The 16,945-nt window shown below is 46.7% G+C and overlaps 1 protein-coding gene across 2 annotated transcripts in view; it reads left to right on the top strand.

The window, feature by feature from the left end:
- The window catches only part of LOC144754203 (E3 ubiquitin-protein ligase TRIM39-like), a 173,594-nt gene extending 156,883 nt beyond the window's left edge, over positions 1–16,711 (top strand). The window contains exon 8 of one of the 2 annotated variants that reach the window (XM_078641789.1): positions 15,490–16,711. In XM_078641789.1, the coding sequence (XP_078497915.1) occupies positions 15,490–16,001 (512 nt within the window). In that variant the 3' untranslated portion in view covers positions 16,002–16,711. The remainder of the gene's footprint in view (positions 1–15,489) is intronic. The other variant, XM_078641790.1, reaches the window with a different exon arrangement.
- Positions 16,712–16,945: the final 234 nt, after the last annotated feature.

Raw genomic sequence — 16,945 nt, 5'->3', positions numbered from 1 at the left:
GACCAGTACCATAGACCTTCAAATAGCTCCGTTACTCTGTGTCATCTAATACATTGAATTGAATTGAATTGAAAATTCCATTTATATAGCGCATAACCACCCGAAGGCCTCGCAGCGCTCTTTCATTCATTCATAATAAACTTTATTTCGGTCATGTTGACCTCAAAAGTACATCGAACACACATTGAGTACATACACATGAGTTAAAAAGGAAAAAAGTAAAAAAAGAATGAAAATATAAAATGACCTCATAATACATTTACATATTTTTGTGTAAATAAAAATATGAATAAGTCAATATATACAAAATTAAAATAGAAAAATAAAAATACAGAAATTCACGAACCTGACAAAATATTCTATACCCTTAAATACGGGGCCACAGATTGTGTCGAAGGGGGATGGACTGGACTGTAAACAAGAATTCATCCATGGAAAGTGCATAATGCGGAAAATAAATAAATACATAATTCATTAAAAAAAACACATCTTATCTTACAAATGGTAAGATAGTCCTCCCGTTGGAATTGTTCCTTCTACACATGAATTTTTTACAATATTTGTGGAAGTAGACTAGATAGTTCACAGTTCTCTAACCGTGAGAACACACATTTTTGTCATAACAACATAACAAGACTATAAATTTAAAACCATCATTAAGTGACTATGGGACAGTGGACTACCCAATTTGCGGAACAGTGAAATAGTTACAATTCTTATGTAGGTGCTTCTATCGCCTGTTGGAAAGATTTTAAATAATGCCTACGAGAGCACCACATAGAAAGTAAGAAACCTGCGACTGAATAAACAATAGGGATACTTGTATCATACTTGAGGATCCTAAATGCCTCTGAACAGTGTCTGGTTCCAAGGTTCCTACAGATCTGCACCAGCCAACGTTTTCTTGCTTTATAGTAGCCAGGGCAGCTGAAGAACACATGGAGTACTGTCTCAGCAGGGCAGTCGCATCCCGGGCAATTTGAGACTTGCAAACCCTTCCATTTGTGGGTGAAACACCGGAGTGGCAACACCCCATATCTGAACTGGAGGTAAAGTTTTCTGGCGGCAGCTGGTTTAATAACATCTAGGGCCGGCTCAAATAGGGACCTATCGTTTATCTTTAGGAATGTTGAGTTCAACGTGCCCATAGGGCGGCAGCTATGAAGCTGTGCCAGATTATGTTCCTCAAAAAGGGTCTTTAATTGTTTTCTAGATTTTGAGGATCAGGCAAGCTCAGGGTCCAACCAGAGTTCCCGTAGCCCCATACTGATGAGTGTGTGTTTAATGTATGCTAACCACGGCTAAATGGCAGCCCCCCTCAATTTCATTACCTCTGAAAGTTCCTCTCTATAGGAAGAGAGTTCTGGGGTTACCCACAAACGACGGCAATACATTAAGGGCTTGAGATTAAGTCAGCCCCAAATCTAATCGGAGTGGGGTTAACAGGGTACTCTGTGGGAGATTCAAGAAGTGTCTTAAAAAGGTGTTCTCTACCTGAGGTAAATTCTCGGGACCAGAGTGGCCCCATAGTTCAGCCCCGTATATAACCCCTCCCCGAGTTTGCACCTTGTAAATTTCAATCGCAGGGCTGATTGGTTTCAAAGTGAACTTATAAAAGACCATCATAATCCCACCTGATGATTGAGACAGTTTTAGGGATGATTTTTTTATATGTTCCACCCAGTCCATTTTATCTGTAATAGTGATCCCCAGATAAACGAAAGAGTAAACTCTTTCTAAAGGTTTACCATATAAGAGGGGATTAGGACGTGTGCTCTTGGAACTATTGAACGCCATAAATGTGTTTTTCTGCAGATTAATTTCTAGACCTCTTTCTCTGCAAAAAACTTCAAATTTATTTAGAATTCTCTGTAGCCCCATAGGCGATTTAGATACTAATAACGTATCATCGGCAAACATCATTGCCGGGATCAGTCGAGAGGCTAGCTTAGGAGCATCTAAGTCTTTAACAGCTAGTAGTGAATCTATTAAGCCATTAATATATAAACTAAAAAGAGTAGGAGCAAGGACACAGCCCTGTCGGACACCGCATTTAATCGGGATGGGAGCAGTTAGCTCACCATCCTTGCCAAACCTAATTTGCGCGAAATTGTCCTCATGTAGCCGTTTAATGAGGTGGGTTAGATATTCTGGAACCCCCAGCTCATGTAAGACTGACCACAGGTTTTCCCTAGGGACCAAATCGAACGCTGACCTCAGGTCCACAAATACTAGGAAAAGGCTGCCACCCTCCAGACACACGGTTTTTCAGTACAACAGCTGTAGTCTGAGTACTTGATCCAGGGTAGATATTTTTTCTCTAAATCCGGCCTGCAAAGGGGACAGAATCATCTGTTCTTCCATCCAGTTTTGTAGCCTGAGCAGCAGGATGCGCGCAAAGATTTTTTGGGAAATATCAATCAGGCTAATAGGCCTGTAGTTGGTTGGCAGGAGAGGAGAGCCTTTTTTGAAGATTGGGATTATTTCTGCACCAAGCCAGCTGGACGGGAGCCCCATACCCTGCAATATAGCATTGAATAAAACCCAAAAGTATGGGGCCCAGACAGCTGGCTCGCTGCCAAATAGGTCCCCAGGTATCTTATCCAGACCTGGCGCTTTACCTGGGGCTATTTTCTCAAGGGCTCCCTTGATTTCATCTAAGCTTATACTAGAGCTGAGGGTACTATCTTGGGGGTGATCAATAGACTCTAAATACGAGGGGGAGACACCCCCGAGTGGCATCCCTCTGGTGGCACACCAGGCAGCATGACTTCCTTGGAATAGAGGGATTGAAAGTGTTCCCGCCAGACCTCTTCATCCAAGTTCGGGTCTAGTGATGTATTCGGTCCATAACGTATGTATGTATAGGCATTTATATAGCGCACTACTTACCCGTAGGGTCCCAAGGCGCTTCGACCGCTGCGAAACCCTTCCTGGCTTCCCTGAGAGATGGTCCCTTAATGGGTATCTCCAGGGTGAGACCAGGCATCCCCGGCGGTCTGGTGGGGCCGTTAGTGAAGATGAGGCAAGCTAATGCCCAGAGTTGCCGTGTGTGATCGCTGATCAGAGTGGGCACCGAGGCGAGAGAATTATCGAGTCCGCTGACCCTGGTCCAGAAACCTGCCGCGCCGGGAATCGAACCCTGGTCCCGGGCCGTCCTCTGCTCTCGGGTCTGCCGCCTCTAACCAGTGAGCCACACTACTTCACTCAGAGTTGACAACACCCCAGAAAGTCCTCATATCCCTGTCCCCGAGAGCAGATCTCAATGCATCCCACCTCTCCATTTCCCACACCTTTTTTGCTTCGTGGATTAAACCTTTGTATATCTTCCTTGCTGTTTTGATTTTTGGGCAATCGTTGGTCTTAATTGATGCAACTAAAGCTCTTTTAGCCATGCGGTACTGATTGTTAAACCATGGGTGGTCTTCCTACATGGACGATTTATTGGTTTTTTTTGGAAAAAAGAAATGTCAAAGCGACTTCTCCTAATTTGGTGTGATTTTTTGCCACTATCTCCATGTTGGGACCTTCCCCATTTGTGGCCATTAAATTTGATGCCGCCACAAGAACAGGGTTTAGAGCTTCATACAGGGAACTCAGTTTGTGTTCAGAGTGACAAAAATAAGTCCATCTCACTCTTCTCCTACAATTGGTAAGGGTCAATTTTGTATTACAAGGATCAACCAGGGGTAGCACTTCCTCTTGATTAAATGATTTGACTTCCAAAACTAATGCATAATGGTCACTTTCCAACGAAGGACTATTTTAAAATCAATGAGCCTATTCCAGGATTTTGAATCAATTATGATATAATCTAATAAAGAGCCATGATCTTTTTTGTGAAAAGTATAACTACTACATGTGTCAGATGATGTTCTGCCATTGCATGCTCTTAACGAATGCATAAGGACCAGAGAATTCATCTGGATTGCCAGGGGGGACCATTTTTTGTCCGGAGGGCATCTTGTCTCCGGGATTGCCCAAAATGTATCCTCGCTAAAGAGGCTATCCTGGAGAATTCCCTCCAGAGGCTCAAAGTGGCAATTGAAGTCCCCTCCTAGTATTACCACATGACTGGCAGCAATGGAGCATAAAAATGCAGTTAATACTATCAAAGTAGCTGACTCTTTACCCAGGGGTGAGGGTCTGGAATAAACATTAATAAGAGCTACAGGATTCTTAGATGGGAACTGAAGTATGACACACAGTATGTCTTTAGAACCTGTGTCTAACTGCTTAGCCAGAGGAAAACAAAGGAATGGTCCCTAGTTGGCCTAGAGTTTAGGCAGAAAAAAAGAGTATTTTTCTTTTAAGAGGATGTAGAAGGGGAGTGAAGGGGGGTGAGCCGGCGATTAGCCTATAGATGCCATAACCACATGAAAAATAAATCACAATAATTGAGGGAAAAGGTACACAAAACAATTCATAACACAAGATTTAGAAAATTGTACAATTTTTAATTCACAAAATACAAAAAATAAATATATAGTGCCAGTAAAATACAATTTAAAAATGTACTTTGAAATGTACATGGATACAAAGAAGTATATTAAAAAGCATGAACACAAGTTGTCGACGCAGCGTTTCGGTATCTAAGATGTAACCTTCATCAGGACAGGGTTCTTAAAACGGAGAAGTATAGATCCTCTCTGTTTGATTCTGCGTTACTATCGTAACGTCACACCAGGTGGTGGCACATTCCTTTGGGTGATAGGACGGTTCTTAAAAAGGGGGCTCTTGGTGTATGCTTGACTTATGTACACCGCTGAAGTAGTTCAATTTATTCTATACGATATTACCTTGATCAATTGGTAATTCTCTAGAATGATGCTGTTACATCCTCATAATTAGGAAGCAGAGATGGAGAGTGGAGGTAGCCACCGTTGATAAGTTGCTTACTGTTAGTGTCAGGTCGTATAGGTTTAGATGAATTCCTGATTGTCGGGATATGTTAGTCCCTTTTGTACTGGCTCATCGCATCGTTAAATTGGTGCGACGCACTCTTTTGTCTCCAAATCAGGTAAGTTTAATCACCAGGCTTACAAGAATGCTCCGGCCTCCCTGCTACCTCGCCTCTGAATTCACGAACAGAGAGAGGCGAGGTAGCAGGGAGGCCGGAGCATTCTTGCAATCAGGAATTCATCTAAACCTATACGACCTGACACTAACAGTAAGCAACTTATCAACGGTGGCTACCTCCACTCTCCATCTCTGCTTCCTAATTATGAGGATGTAACAGCATCATTCTAGAGAATTACCAATTGATCAAGGTAATATCGTATAGAATAAATTGAACTACTTCAGCGGTGTACATAAGTCAAGCATACACCAAGAGCCCCCTTTTTAAGAACCGTCCTATCACCCAAAGGAATGTGCCACCACCTGGTGTGACGTTACGATAGTAACGCAGAATCAAACAGAGAGGATCTATACTTCTCCGTTTTAAGAACCCTGTCCTGATGAAGGTTACATCTTAGATACCGAAACGCTGCGTCGACAACTTGTGTTCATGCTTTTTAATATACTTCTTTGTATCCATGTACATTTCAAAGTACATTTTTAAATTGTATTTTACTGGCACTATATATTTATTTTTTGTATTTTGTGAATTAAAAATTGTACAATTTTCTAAATCTTGTGTTATGAATTGTTTTGTGTACCTTTTCCCTCAATTATTGTGATTTATTTTTCATGTGGTTATGGCATCTATAGGCTAATCGCCGGCTCACCCCCCTTCACTCCCCTTCTACATCCTCTTAAAAGAAAAATACTCTTTTTTCTGCCTAAACTCTAGGCCAACTAGGGACCATTCCTTTGTTTTCCTCTGTTGTTTTCTCCTCGTCCCTGATTGGATCTGAGAGGAGACCTCCCTTCTACTTATTTACTTAACTGCTTAGCCATACAGCCTAAGTGAACTCCTACCCATGTACTTAAGCCTCTAGATGGTCTCCCTTTGCCCCCCGACAATGCAGGTATATTAAAAGTGGCAAAATCCGGCTTTAGGACCTCCCCTCTTGCCCATGTTTCCTGGAACATGCATATCTCAAATTTACTGGTAAATAAATCCCACTCCGGGCCATCTATCTTGTTCGTCAGACCTGCAATGTTCCATGCTAAGACCCTTGATGTATGACGAGTGGGGGGGTTATGTTTCTGCAGGGGCAAAGGTGGAGGTTAGAAAAAAGTTTTGGATGATCCACTAGCATTCCTAGCAATGTCGGTCCGGTGACCTTCACCACATGGGTGGGTGCAACCGGGGGAGCCGCTCATGGCTCCCACCGGTTGAGTCCTCACCCATTGGGACACTAATCACCTTGGCAACAGTCTGTGTCTGGTTTTCTAGTTGTGGAATACTAATTGGTGTCTTGACTACAGGGTACTTTTGGTTTAGTCAATCCACTCCATCAAGGCAACTAAACCTATTTCCAATGGGGATATTAAAACAAAGTTACTTTTGCCAGTGGTGGATTGGGCGAGGGAGCTCACCATTAGGCTGGTCAGATCTCCATTGCAGCTTTTGGTGCCTTGGGACATGGGGGGGCCAAGTAGGAGGATAAAAATAACCTAAAGGAATTAGTGAAATTCCACCCTTGTCCCTCCCGTCCTCTCCAGCTAAAACTCTTTGGGTCACCTATGTATTTCTAAAATTAATTATTATGCAGTCGCCATGTATGTCCTTGCGCCGTCTGCCAATCCAACCTAACCTGCGGGTGGTTAACCCCTTCGATGCTGATGACGAGCTCAGCTCGTCATCAGCGTTACCTGCCGTTTTGTATCCTATTGCGCTGGAGTGGGATGGTACCCTGGCGGCCTACCACCAGGTGTGTCTACAGAATGGTATTACGTGAGCGTTTACCCCATACTCTCCAGTGACACCCCTAGCATTCTTCTCGCTCCCAACCTCCCCCCCCCCTTTCTCCCTCCCTCCTTACCCCCCCCCTCCACGGAGCTTCCCTTACACCCTACTGCACACGTGAAGACTCCTACGATTACTACATTGCCAACGACATGTCACATTCGGATTGCGCTCCTCTTCGCACCACCAGCTCCACACATACACACATGAACACTGTTAGACACCACCTGGTTTATGGTTTTCTATATATCTGGAATTGTTCTTTATAGTTAGTAGTTTTCAAATGCAATTTTGAATGTGTAATATATTGCCAATGTGAACAACTGATCTGTTTCTCCGGTCATGGTATACTTTGAGCGCTATATGGAATAAGTCTAGGATATGCAGTCACAATACAGAAGTTCTTTGCACCAACATTGGGCACTGCCACTACTGAACATAAATGTATCACACAAAAGCTGGTGCTATACAAATCTGTCATGCTGTTTAACTGTGCACCTGTTTAGTTTGCTCTTTCCTACCATACCTCCACGAGGGTGAGATGGTCCACAAAACCTGGGACTCCATACCTTATGTAACAGCGCCTTTTATTCCCTGTGACTGCATATGTGTACTGTTGTATAATGACAAAATGCAATAAACATATTCAAACAAAAAAAAATCAGCGTTACCTGCCGTGTGCTGATGACGAGCTGAGCTCGTCATGTAACGCGGTATTTACGAAAATGCCGCATACCGCGGGAAAAGCCGCCGCAGCGAAGCGGTTAAAATCTCGTTCACGTATTTATAGCTGAAGGGGGTGTGGTTTACAAGCCAATAAACGCATTTGTTTTTTAACTCTTGATGGGATTCGGAATAGCCCCTTCTGTGGGGCCGATTATGATCGCGGACGGACTTGAGTCCGTCCGCGACCCCTGAGGAGGAGGGAACATCCGCAGGGGCTGCGGCGTTCCCTCCGAGCAGGTTAGGATGTGACCGCCAGGGTGGCGGTCAAATCCTCTATCTTTAACATTGCGACGGGTGCAGCTTCAAGCTGCACCCGCCGCAAGGCTAAAAATGCATGCACAAAGCGGCAGGCACACGCAGTGCCTGCTGCTTTGTGCACCCAAATGCATGTGCACCCCCCACCCCCCTTCACTCAGGGGGCCCGCAACGGGCCCCCGAAGTGAAAGTCTGTATGCTTTTCCGCGGCGGAAAAGCCGCCGCGGAAAAGCATGTCTTTCCCACCATTCTAATATGGCTGGCGGTGTCTGTTAGACACCGCCACCATATTAGGGCTTTTCCGCCGCGGTTGTAATGCGACCGCGGCGGAAAAGCAGCGGACAGAATTCAAGACCCACTAGCCATCCTAATATGGTGGTGGGACTTTGGAGGCTCCGCAGCAGTTTTTCCGCATCCTCCGGGCCGGAGGATGCGGAAAAACCGCAATCATAATCTCCCCCTAAGTTCAGGAGTTCCTGCTAGGATGAGAACATATGGGGTAGATGCAGGGGGTAATTTAATGACTGTGGGGAGGGGGGGGAGTGGTTGGTCTCTTCTAAATCCGTAAGCACGTCACCCCAGCCTGTCTATTTTTTTATTTTAGTTCTTCTGTTTTCCCCTTCAATAAAGGCAAGAGTTTCTGAGATGGCGTTGCCCTGGGATGGGCCTACCCCACTGCCTATATTTACCTCCAGTGCCTGACATCCCCCATTGGTTTTTGGAAGCGGGGCTTGCTCAGTAGTAATTGGGAGTGGAGTAGCCAAGATATTGCTAATGGAGGGCGGGGGAATAATCCTAGCGTCAGAGCCAGTAGAACTATCAGTTGCCCCCTTGTTCTAACCCAGTCATTGAAAATATTGGCCAACCCATTGATTCTGTCTTGGAGGGGTCTTAATTCATCCTTTAAGATAACCCTCATTTAAATCTGTAGATTGGCCATTAGCTTTGTAACCCACAGATGCTGGTCACTTAAGGGATCTAGACTCTTATCTAGGGCACCCCCCCCCCCCCCCCCGCCCGTAACCCCCCTCCCCCCCCCCAAAGATTTCATTATCAGTGGTTCTAGGATTAATTAGGCTTTTTCCTTCTTGTCGTAACTTTCCCCTTGGGGTTATATTTAGATTTACATCTCCTTCCCTGTTGGGTTGACATAGTTGTCCTAAGTTGTTCTGGACTAATTGATTCAATACACACGGGTTGATCGCTAAAGGACTCCGATACTGGGGGCTGGGTTCAGGAGAAACTATATCTAGGTTTGGGGTCAGAGATAAACGCCTCTCCGTCCTCTCAATTTCAGTAGCTACTGCTCCCAGAGCTTTTTCCAGCATTCTATCAATGGGAGTGGGTTTGCTAGACATTGGTTTAGGTGGGGCTAACATCTGTTTTTTTCCACACATGCCAGTTTCCCCATCGTGGGCAGTTCTTTAAGTTAAGCCCGCCTGTGAGGTAAGGTTGGATTTAAAACAGGGAGACTTTTTAAGCTATTGCACACACTATTAGGTTCGGAGAACTATTCAATTCACATAAATGTCAGATAATATAAAACAGTTAAAAAATAACCTATTTAGACCAAAAAAACTTGTACCCGTACAGATCTTTCAAGTCTCAGTACAATGTCAAAGAAAGGGACTCAAGGCACCAGCCATATACAAGGGGGAAACAATGCCAGTTATTTAATGGACTGAACGCGATCAAGAGTACCTTGTTTTCAAGTCCCGAGATCTAGAAGTTGGATTTATGGCCCAGCCCAGCCTCTTCTGGTCTCTGACGGGCGCGGACGGGTCCGCCCTTTGCCCAGGCTTTGCCCGGGCACGCCCGCGTGCGGCTCGCGCTGCGGGAGGGCGGACGGTTAGGTGGGCCTCTGGAGCTCTGCGCGCACTTCACTAAAAGCACGTCGCGCGAGGCCCCCTGGGAGTTGTAGTCCTGGGCCTCGCGTATAGCCTGGCAAATCGGCTCCCCCTCTAGCAGCAGGCAATGATGGCAAAAATAGGGGGTGGCGTGGCATGGCGGAGCGCTTCTGGCTCGCATTATGGCCCCCGCAGATAGATGCTGAAGGCCGTTCCCCTCACGGCTGCATCCGGTGAGTTCGTGTCCCGTGCTGCGGGAGGGCCGGCCCGGTTTTGTGGGCCTCTGGCGCTCTGCGTGCACGTCACTGAGGCCCCCTGGAAGTTGTAGTCCTGGGCCTCACGTATATCCTGGCAAATCGGCTCCCCCTCTAGCAGCAGTCAATGATGGCAATGATAGGGGCTGGCGTGACAGAGCGCTTCTGGCTCGCGTTAAGGCCCCCACAGATGGATGCTGAAGGCCGTTCCCCTCACGGCTGGATCCGGTGAGTTCGCGTTCGCATCTAATACAGTGTCCTGACTAGTACTACATACTTTCTAGTAGTTACTGTGCACTTTCTAATGCAGGGTACTGACTACTCTGGTATATCTTCGAGTAGCTCTGCCACTCTGTGCCATCTAATCCAGTGTACTTAATAGAACAGTGCCCCGTCAAGTAGGTCTGGCAGCGGCAGCCACTATAAACAAAAGGTGGTGGGGCGGGTGTGGTGGCATGGGAGTCGTCACGCGGGAGGCATCGCCCGGTGTAGAGAGTGGGAATACAATATAAAAATAATAATAATAAACTTACCTCTTACCTTTTGCCTCCTCCACGTTCCGTCTCCTCACGCCGCCTCTCCTCTTCCAGTTCCTGCCTGCTGGTCCCAGCAGCCCCTGGGACTGACTCCCTGTCCAATACCCGGGCTTAGATGGCCTGCTCAGACCAGGGAGTCTATGGGGTTTCTACTGCCCGGCTGCTCAATGCAGCTGGGCTTGAGAAAATTTAAGTGCGCTCATTTGTTTTGGTCGGACTAAGCTGGGCGGCCAAAATAAATATGCACACTTAGGGAGTGGAGTGCACGAAGCACTCCTCCTCCCCCTTCCCATACCTCGGCCCGCCCCTCCCAACACCACTGGCTAAGAACCAGCAAGGGTAAAAGAAAATGATGCAAGAACATTGTTTTATTTTACATTTGCTGGCTCTGAGCCAGGCAGTGGGGCGACGCTCCTCCGCCAATACGGAGGAGCTGCCATTAAGCTCTGTCACTCTGTACCATCTAACGTAGTGTACTGACTGGTACAGTACACATTCTACTCACTCTGTCACTCTGTACAATCTAATTCAGTGCACTGACTAGTACTGTATTGACTAGTACTGTATACCATGGAGCAGCTCTGTCATTCAATACCATCTAATGCAATGTACTGAGTAGTTCTCTATACCTTGGAGTAACTCTGTCTCTCTGCAGTATACTGATTAGTACAGTATACCTTCTAGTAGCTCGGTCACTCTGTACCATATATTGCATTTTTACTAGTAGTGCATACCTTGGATTAGCTGTGTCACTCAGTATGTTCTAATGCAGTGTACTGACTAGTGCAGTATATCTTCTAGTAGGTCTCTTACTCTGTAGCATCCAAAGCAGTGTTCTGTTTAATGCCTAGTATAGTATATCTTCCAAGACTTCTGTCACTCAGTGTCTTGTAATGCAGTGTACTGCCCGAGTGTGCTTCCTATTTGCTTTCTGGGTACCTGTTGTTTCTTGTTACCCGCCCCGGTCCGCCGCGTCCATTGTGGGCTTTTGTTTGCGGAGGGTGAGGAGCCCAGCACTTCCGGGCACTGCAGGAAACAGGTTAACGCTCTAGTCTCGCTGTCCTGCCTCTTACTTAACGAGGGAAGGACAGCGGCCGCGCTGTGGATGCAGGTCTGTCTGTGGCAGAGACAGATGCATCCATTTGAAGAAAGCAGCAATTGAGTGATCGGGCACGTGAGGCGCCCTGAGCCTCGTTTTACCTGTTACTATTTTACACTTTTAAAAAAATTATTGCTTGCAATTTGTAGCCCGAGTATGCTTCCTATTTGCTTTCTGCGTACCTGTTGCTTCTTGTTACCCCCCCCGGTCCGCCGTGTCCATTGTGGGCGTTTGTTTGCAGAGGGTGAGGAGCCCAGCACTTCCGAGCACCACAGGAAACAGGTTAGCGCTCTAGTCTCGCTGTCCTGCCGCTTACTTAATGAGGGAAGGACAGCGGCCGCACCGCCGGCACGCCAAAGGCAAGCCCGTCAGGGCCAGAACCCCTGCTCGAATGAGCTCAGAGGGATCTAACAGTCTTCAGTATACGCAAGAACAGCTGTTAAACTGGTGCCCTAAGACTAAAAAAGTATGCAGGCATAGTATGCACACGGAAATGATGCCTTATCAGTATAAGGTATGCCTTTACGACCCCTTAGTTTCTCGGAGTGATGAGAGGGAGGTAAAGAAACTTAACATGTTTCAGGTGAATTGCCGCACCGATTGGAAATCCATGATCTGCTAATGGACTCCCAACCGGATGTGCTATTTTTAACGGAGACGTGGCTAGATGAGGCGTCCGCCCCAGAGATTCTGGAAGCCCTTCCTCACACATACGGCTTATTGAGAATTGACAGGGGGGCCCAGCGAGGTGGTGGATTAGCGCTGCTGCATAAACTGGAACTAACTTGCACCCTAGAATCAGTGAATATCACTAATAGTGAAGCAGGAGGTCTTCTCTATTAAAGTGTCCCCTAATTACACCATAAACGGCTATCTTATCTACCGCCCTCCAGGGACATCCACTCAATTCATAGACAGCTTGTTAGAGGTGATGACCCAACCAGCACTACGATATAGCAGAGTCCTAATCTTGGGCAACCTGAACCTACATTTCGAGGACGTAGGTTGCAAAGAGGCTCAAAGGGTTATTGCCTCCATGAAGTCTTTGATGTTTAACCTTCTATCACTGACACCCACACATCAAACGGGCCATCTCCTTGATCCGATATTTGCCAACTGGGACGAAGTGAAGGCACAGTGCCCCATCAGGGTTCCCTGGTCGGATCACTGCCTTGTACCGTTTTCCGTTTTAAGTAGATCTATAGGGATAATATCGAGGAAACCCTCATTTCCCAAACGTAGTAATTGAAAGAAATTTAGCCAAGAAACATTTGAGCTTGCCTTGAAGCATGCCTATCCTCCGTTAAGAGGGACCCTCAATGAGGCTTGGAAAGTTTATGAAGACTGGTTGACCACAGCACTAGACAAAGTGGCACCATGGACGAATAGGGCCTCAGCACGGCGCACTAAATCTGCCCCATGTTTAATGAGGAATTAAAAGCAGCCAAATCCGCTTGTAAAGATCTAGAACGCATTTGGCGTAAAGATTATGGTACCACCCATAAGCTGCAATATAAGAACAGAATGAGGAAGTATCACAAACTGATAAGGAAAGTGAAAAGAGAATTCTTAAGGGAGAGAAATGAGTCAGCCGAGGTTTCTACTAAGGAATTATTCTCAATATACAAGGAGCTGACTGTGCCCAATAGGACAGTGGCCCAAGACACTGTCTCCAAAGAGGTCTGTGAGTCTATTGCGGACCACTTCGTGAAGGAGGTGGAGAAGATATACGCCTCCTTCCCGACAGGGCCTGGTAAGGATATATCTGACCCTGACGGTAGTGTGAGGAATATAGTGGACAAACACTTGAATTGTTTCGAGGTCCCTCCGAGATTGGAATTACTGAGAATTGCGCTCCGCATTCAATCAGGATCTCCCACTGATGCTGCTCCGTTAAGATTTTTAGGAACCAGCTGGAATTCCTGATTAACCATATAGATCATATGGTCACTCTCTCCTTTCAGGAAGGCCACATGTCTGCTGACTGGAAAAGGGCTCAGGTTATCCCTATAAAAAAAGAAACCTAATTTAAATATATCTCAATTGGAGAATCTCCGGCCTTTTTCGCTCCTTCCTTTCTGTATGAAAGTAATGGAAAAAATAGTCAATATCCGGCTAATGAAATTCATGGAAGAAGGCCTACTTTTCCACCCTTCCCAATCCGGCTTTAGGGCAAGCCATTCAACGGAAACCACTCTTCTCTTCTCCACGGAGACCCTCCGGCAAAAAGTGGATGAGGGAGAGGCAGCTGCTTTAGTATTATTAGACCTAAGCGTGGCTTTCGATACTGTTGCTACTAGCCCGTCTCAGTGAGGTCGGAGTTGAGGGACCGGCTTACAATTGGCTATGCTCATTCCTTGCAGACAGGAGCTTCCAAGTTCATTGCCCTCCATTCAAATCAACACCACGGTGTCTAAAACAGGGGGTTCCACAAGGCTCTATTTTGAGCCCTACATTGTTCAACCTCTATATGGAGCCCCTTCCGAGGATTGTGGAATCATATGATGTGGAAATTGTATCCTATGCTGACGATACACAATTGGTGATCACTTTATCTCAAAGTCCCGCTGAGGCGGCAGCCAATTTCTCCACCTGTCTAACTGCTTTCGCTGGTTGGATGAATAATAACTGCCTCCGCCCTAATGGGAATAAAACCGAGTTGTTAGTGATCGGTAAGAGGCCATCTATCTGGTCGTCGGCCTGGTGGCCCCCGGAACTAGGTCACACACCCACCCCTTCAGACCTTGTGAAGAACTTAGGTATTCACCTGGATACTCATCTCTCGTTTGAACAACACATTGGAAGTATGTCAGGCAAATGCTATGGCATTCTGAAAGCCCTTCGAAAAATCTTAGATCTTCTTCCCATTAAAGCAAGGAAAACCTTGATACACGCCTTAGTCACTCCACACATGGACTATGGGAATTCTTTGCTTATTGGTCTTAACAAAAAAGGGATCCACCAACTCCAATGTGTTCAAAATGCGGCTGCCAGACTCGTTGTTAATCTTCCCAGAAAGACATCAGGGAAACAAGCTTTAGCTACTCTCCACTGGCTCCCTATAAGGGAACGCATCCTGTTTAAAACTATGTGTATGGCCCACCGCATTGCACATGGCAAAGCCGCTGTATATCTTCAAAATTTGCTGACCATCTACCGTCCTAAACGCATCCTGAGATCTCTTCGCAGTATGCAATTCCATGTCCCTCGCATTCATAAAGCGCGGATGGGAGGCCGTTCTTTTAGATACTTAGCCTGTAAACAGCGGAACACACTGCCTATTGAACTACGGGTTGGAGCCCTCGTAAACAAGGTTCCGCCTGACTCATCTTTTCCCGAAAAATTAATTCTTTGGAGTTGTGCCATCTGACCTCACCTGCTGCTGATTGCCTGAATTTCTGCCTTCCTTTGGACTGTGCCCATAGCGCGGGGACACACTGATTATAGTGTAACCATGTGCTTTACAAATGTTTTTATTATTATTACTGCTAGTACCGTATACTTTCCAGTACCTCTGTCACTCTGTACCATCTAATGCAGAGTACTGAGTAGTACTGTACACTTTCTAGTAGATCTCTTACTCTGTACCATCTAATGCAGTGTACTGACTAGTACAGTGTCCGGTCTGCTGCAATTTCTTTGTGTAGTGCAGTGTGCCCAGTGTGTGTGATGTAATATGCTGGTGCAGTGTAGTGTGTAGTAGAATGTCCTCTGTAGTGCAGTGTGTTGTTTGGTGTAGTGTGTGCACGAGATGAATGTGCGATTTAGTGTACTGAGCAGTCTAGTGCCGCGCGCTCTCAAGCACAGCGTGCTAATTCCCGATGTGGTGTAAATTAATCATATGTAAAACAGAAAACAATAATTACAGCCTTTATTTGTGTAATTAAATCTCTAATTCTGAATCTCTTCTCTGCAGTGATGGTGACTCTGGATCCTGGCACGGTTCATGCTCTGCTCCTACTGTCTGAAGGGAGGAGACGTGTGAGACGGACAAATACAGCACAGCGCCTGCCGGACACCCCCAAGAGATTCACCTTCTGGCCCTGTGTGTTGGGGAGCGAGGGGTTCACCTCCGGCAGACATTACTGGGATGTGCAGCTGCTTCAGGAGGGGGGAGCGTGGCAGGTGGGGGTCGCAGCAGAGTCTGTGAACAGGAAGGGACGCTTCACATGGTCACCTGAGGGGGGAGTCTGGGCTGTGCAGCGGTGGAAGGGTCAGTACAAAGCTCTCACCTCCCCTCAGACCCCTCTGACCCCACGTGAGAAGCCCCTGAAGCTGAGGGTGTATCTGGACTACGAGGCGGGGCGGCTGTCCCTCTACAATGCTGTCTCTAGGGAGCTTCTTTACTCCTTCCCGCAGGCCCGCTTCACACAGAGGCTCTTCCCGTGCTTCGGTCTCTGGGATGCAGCGGAGCTGAGGCTGGTGTGAGAGCTGCGGGGAGCTTCAGCGCCTCATCCTTCCTCCCAGGAGCAAAGGCAGGGACGCATATAGGTGTAGGGGGGGGGGCAGTAATTCCAGTGACACCTCAACTGTCATCTACAATTTCAACTCCAACATTCCGTAGAATCTTCTTCAGAATGATACGCCCACATGTTGCCTCGACTACCAGAAGGCCCAGAGAGGGTGGGTTTAAACTGAAAGAGGGAGGGAGAGATTGGGGGAGTTAGATTGGGGGGGCTGTGGGGTCACTGTAGTTTCTGCTCAGTCGCCATCCCCGACAGCTTTACTCTCAGTGCCTTACTGTTACTTGTTTAGTCCATGATAGTTGCTTCCTTGCATGCCTGGGGCGTGTGTCTTTAACATGACACAGCTGTGTCGGGGTGAATTATTGGGATAGGACGTGTCATCGTTTCTGAGTTAGTTGAGGCCGAGGACCCGTCCCCTCCGTAATATGGCCTTGGACCCGGGTCTCACCAGGAATGCATGTTGTGTCCCCCTGCATTTTGTTGTCACCAAAGTTAGCGTTAGGTGTTTACGTTTGCTGATTTTTGAGAAGAGACCCCCCTTTAAAATACTCATCACCTGCTGCTGCCCCGACCCTTCTGTACAACTGCAGTTGTTCCTTAAAATAAAAATTCATTTGACTAGTAATGTCTCAAGTGTTAATAGCCTAAGTTGTCAAGAGTCCTTGTAACAGGAGCTCACAAGCCCCAGAGTGCACCGCGCCATTGGCTTAAAAAAACACCACTGCCTGGACATGTTACAAAAGCATCAGCATCAGTGGTGCTTGTACCAGCCACAGCCATTGGTGGCTTTTACCCATTATAAACAAAGAACAGAACAAAGCTCCAAGGATGCAAGGTACTGAGTACGCATAGAAGGGATGTACCTGCCTGTGCGTGAGCCCTCCTGGAGCCGGGGCAGCGTTTCAA

Source organism: Lissotriton helveticus, chromosome 5_1 (assembly GCF_964261635.1).
Source record: "Lissotriton helveticus chromosome 5_1, aLisHel1.1, whole genome shotgun sequence".
Taxonomy (NCBI): Eukaryota; Metazoa; Chordata; class Amphibia; order Caudata; family Salamandridae; genus Lissotriton; species Lissotriton helveticus.
Note: the sequence above shows the minus strand (reverse complement) of the source record. Positions and strands in the feature narration are given on the sequence as shown.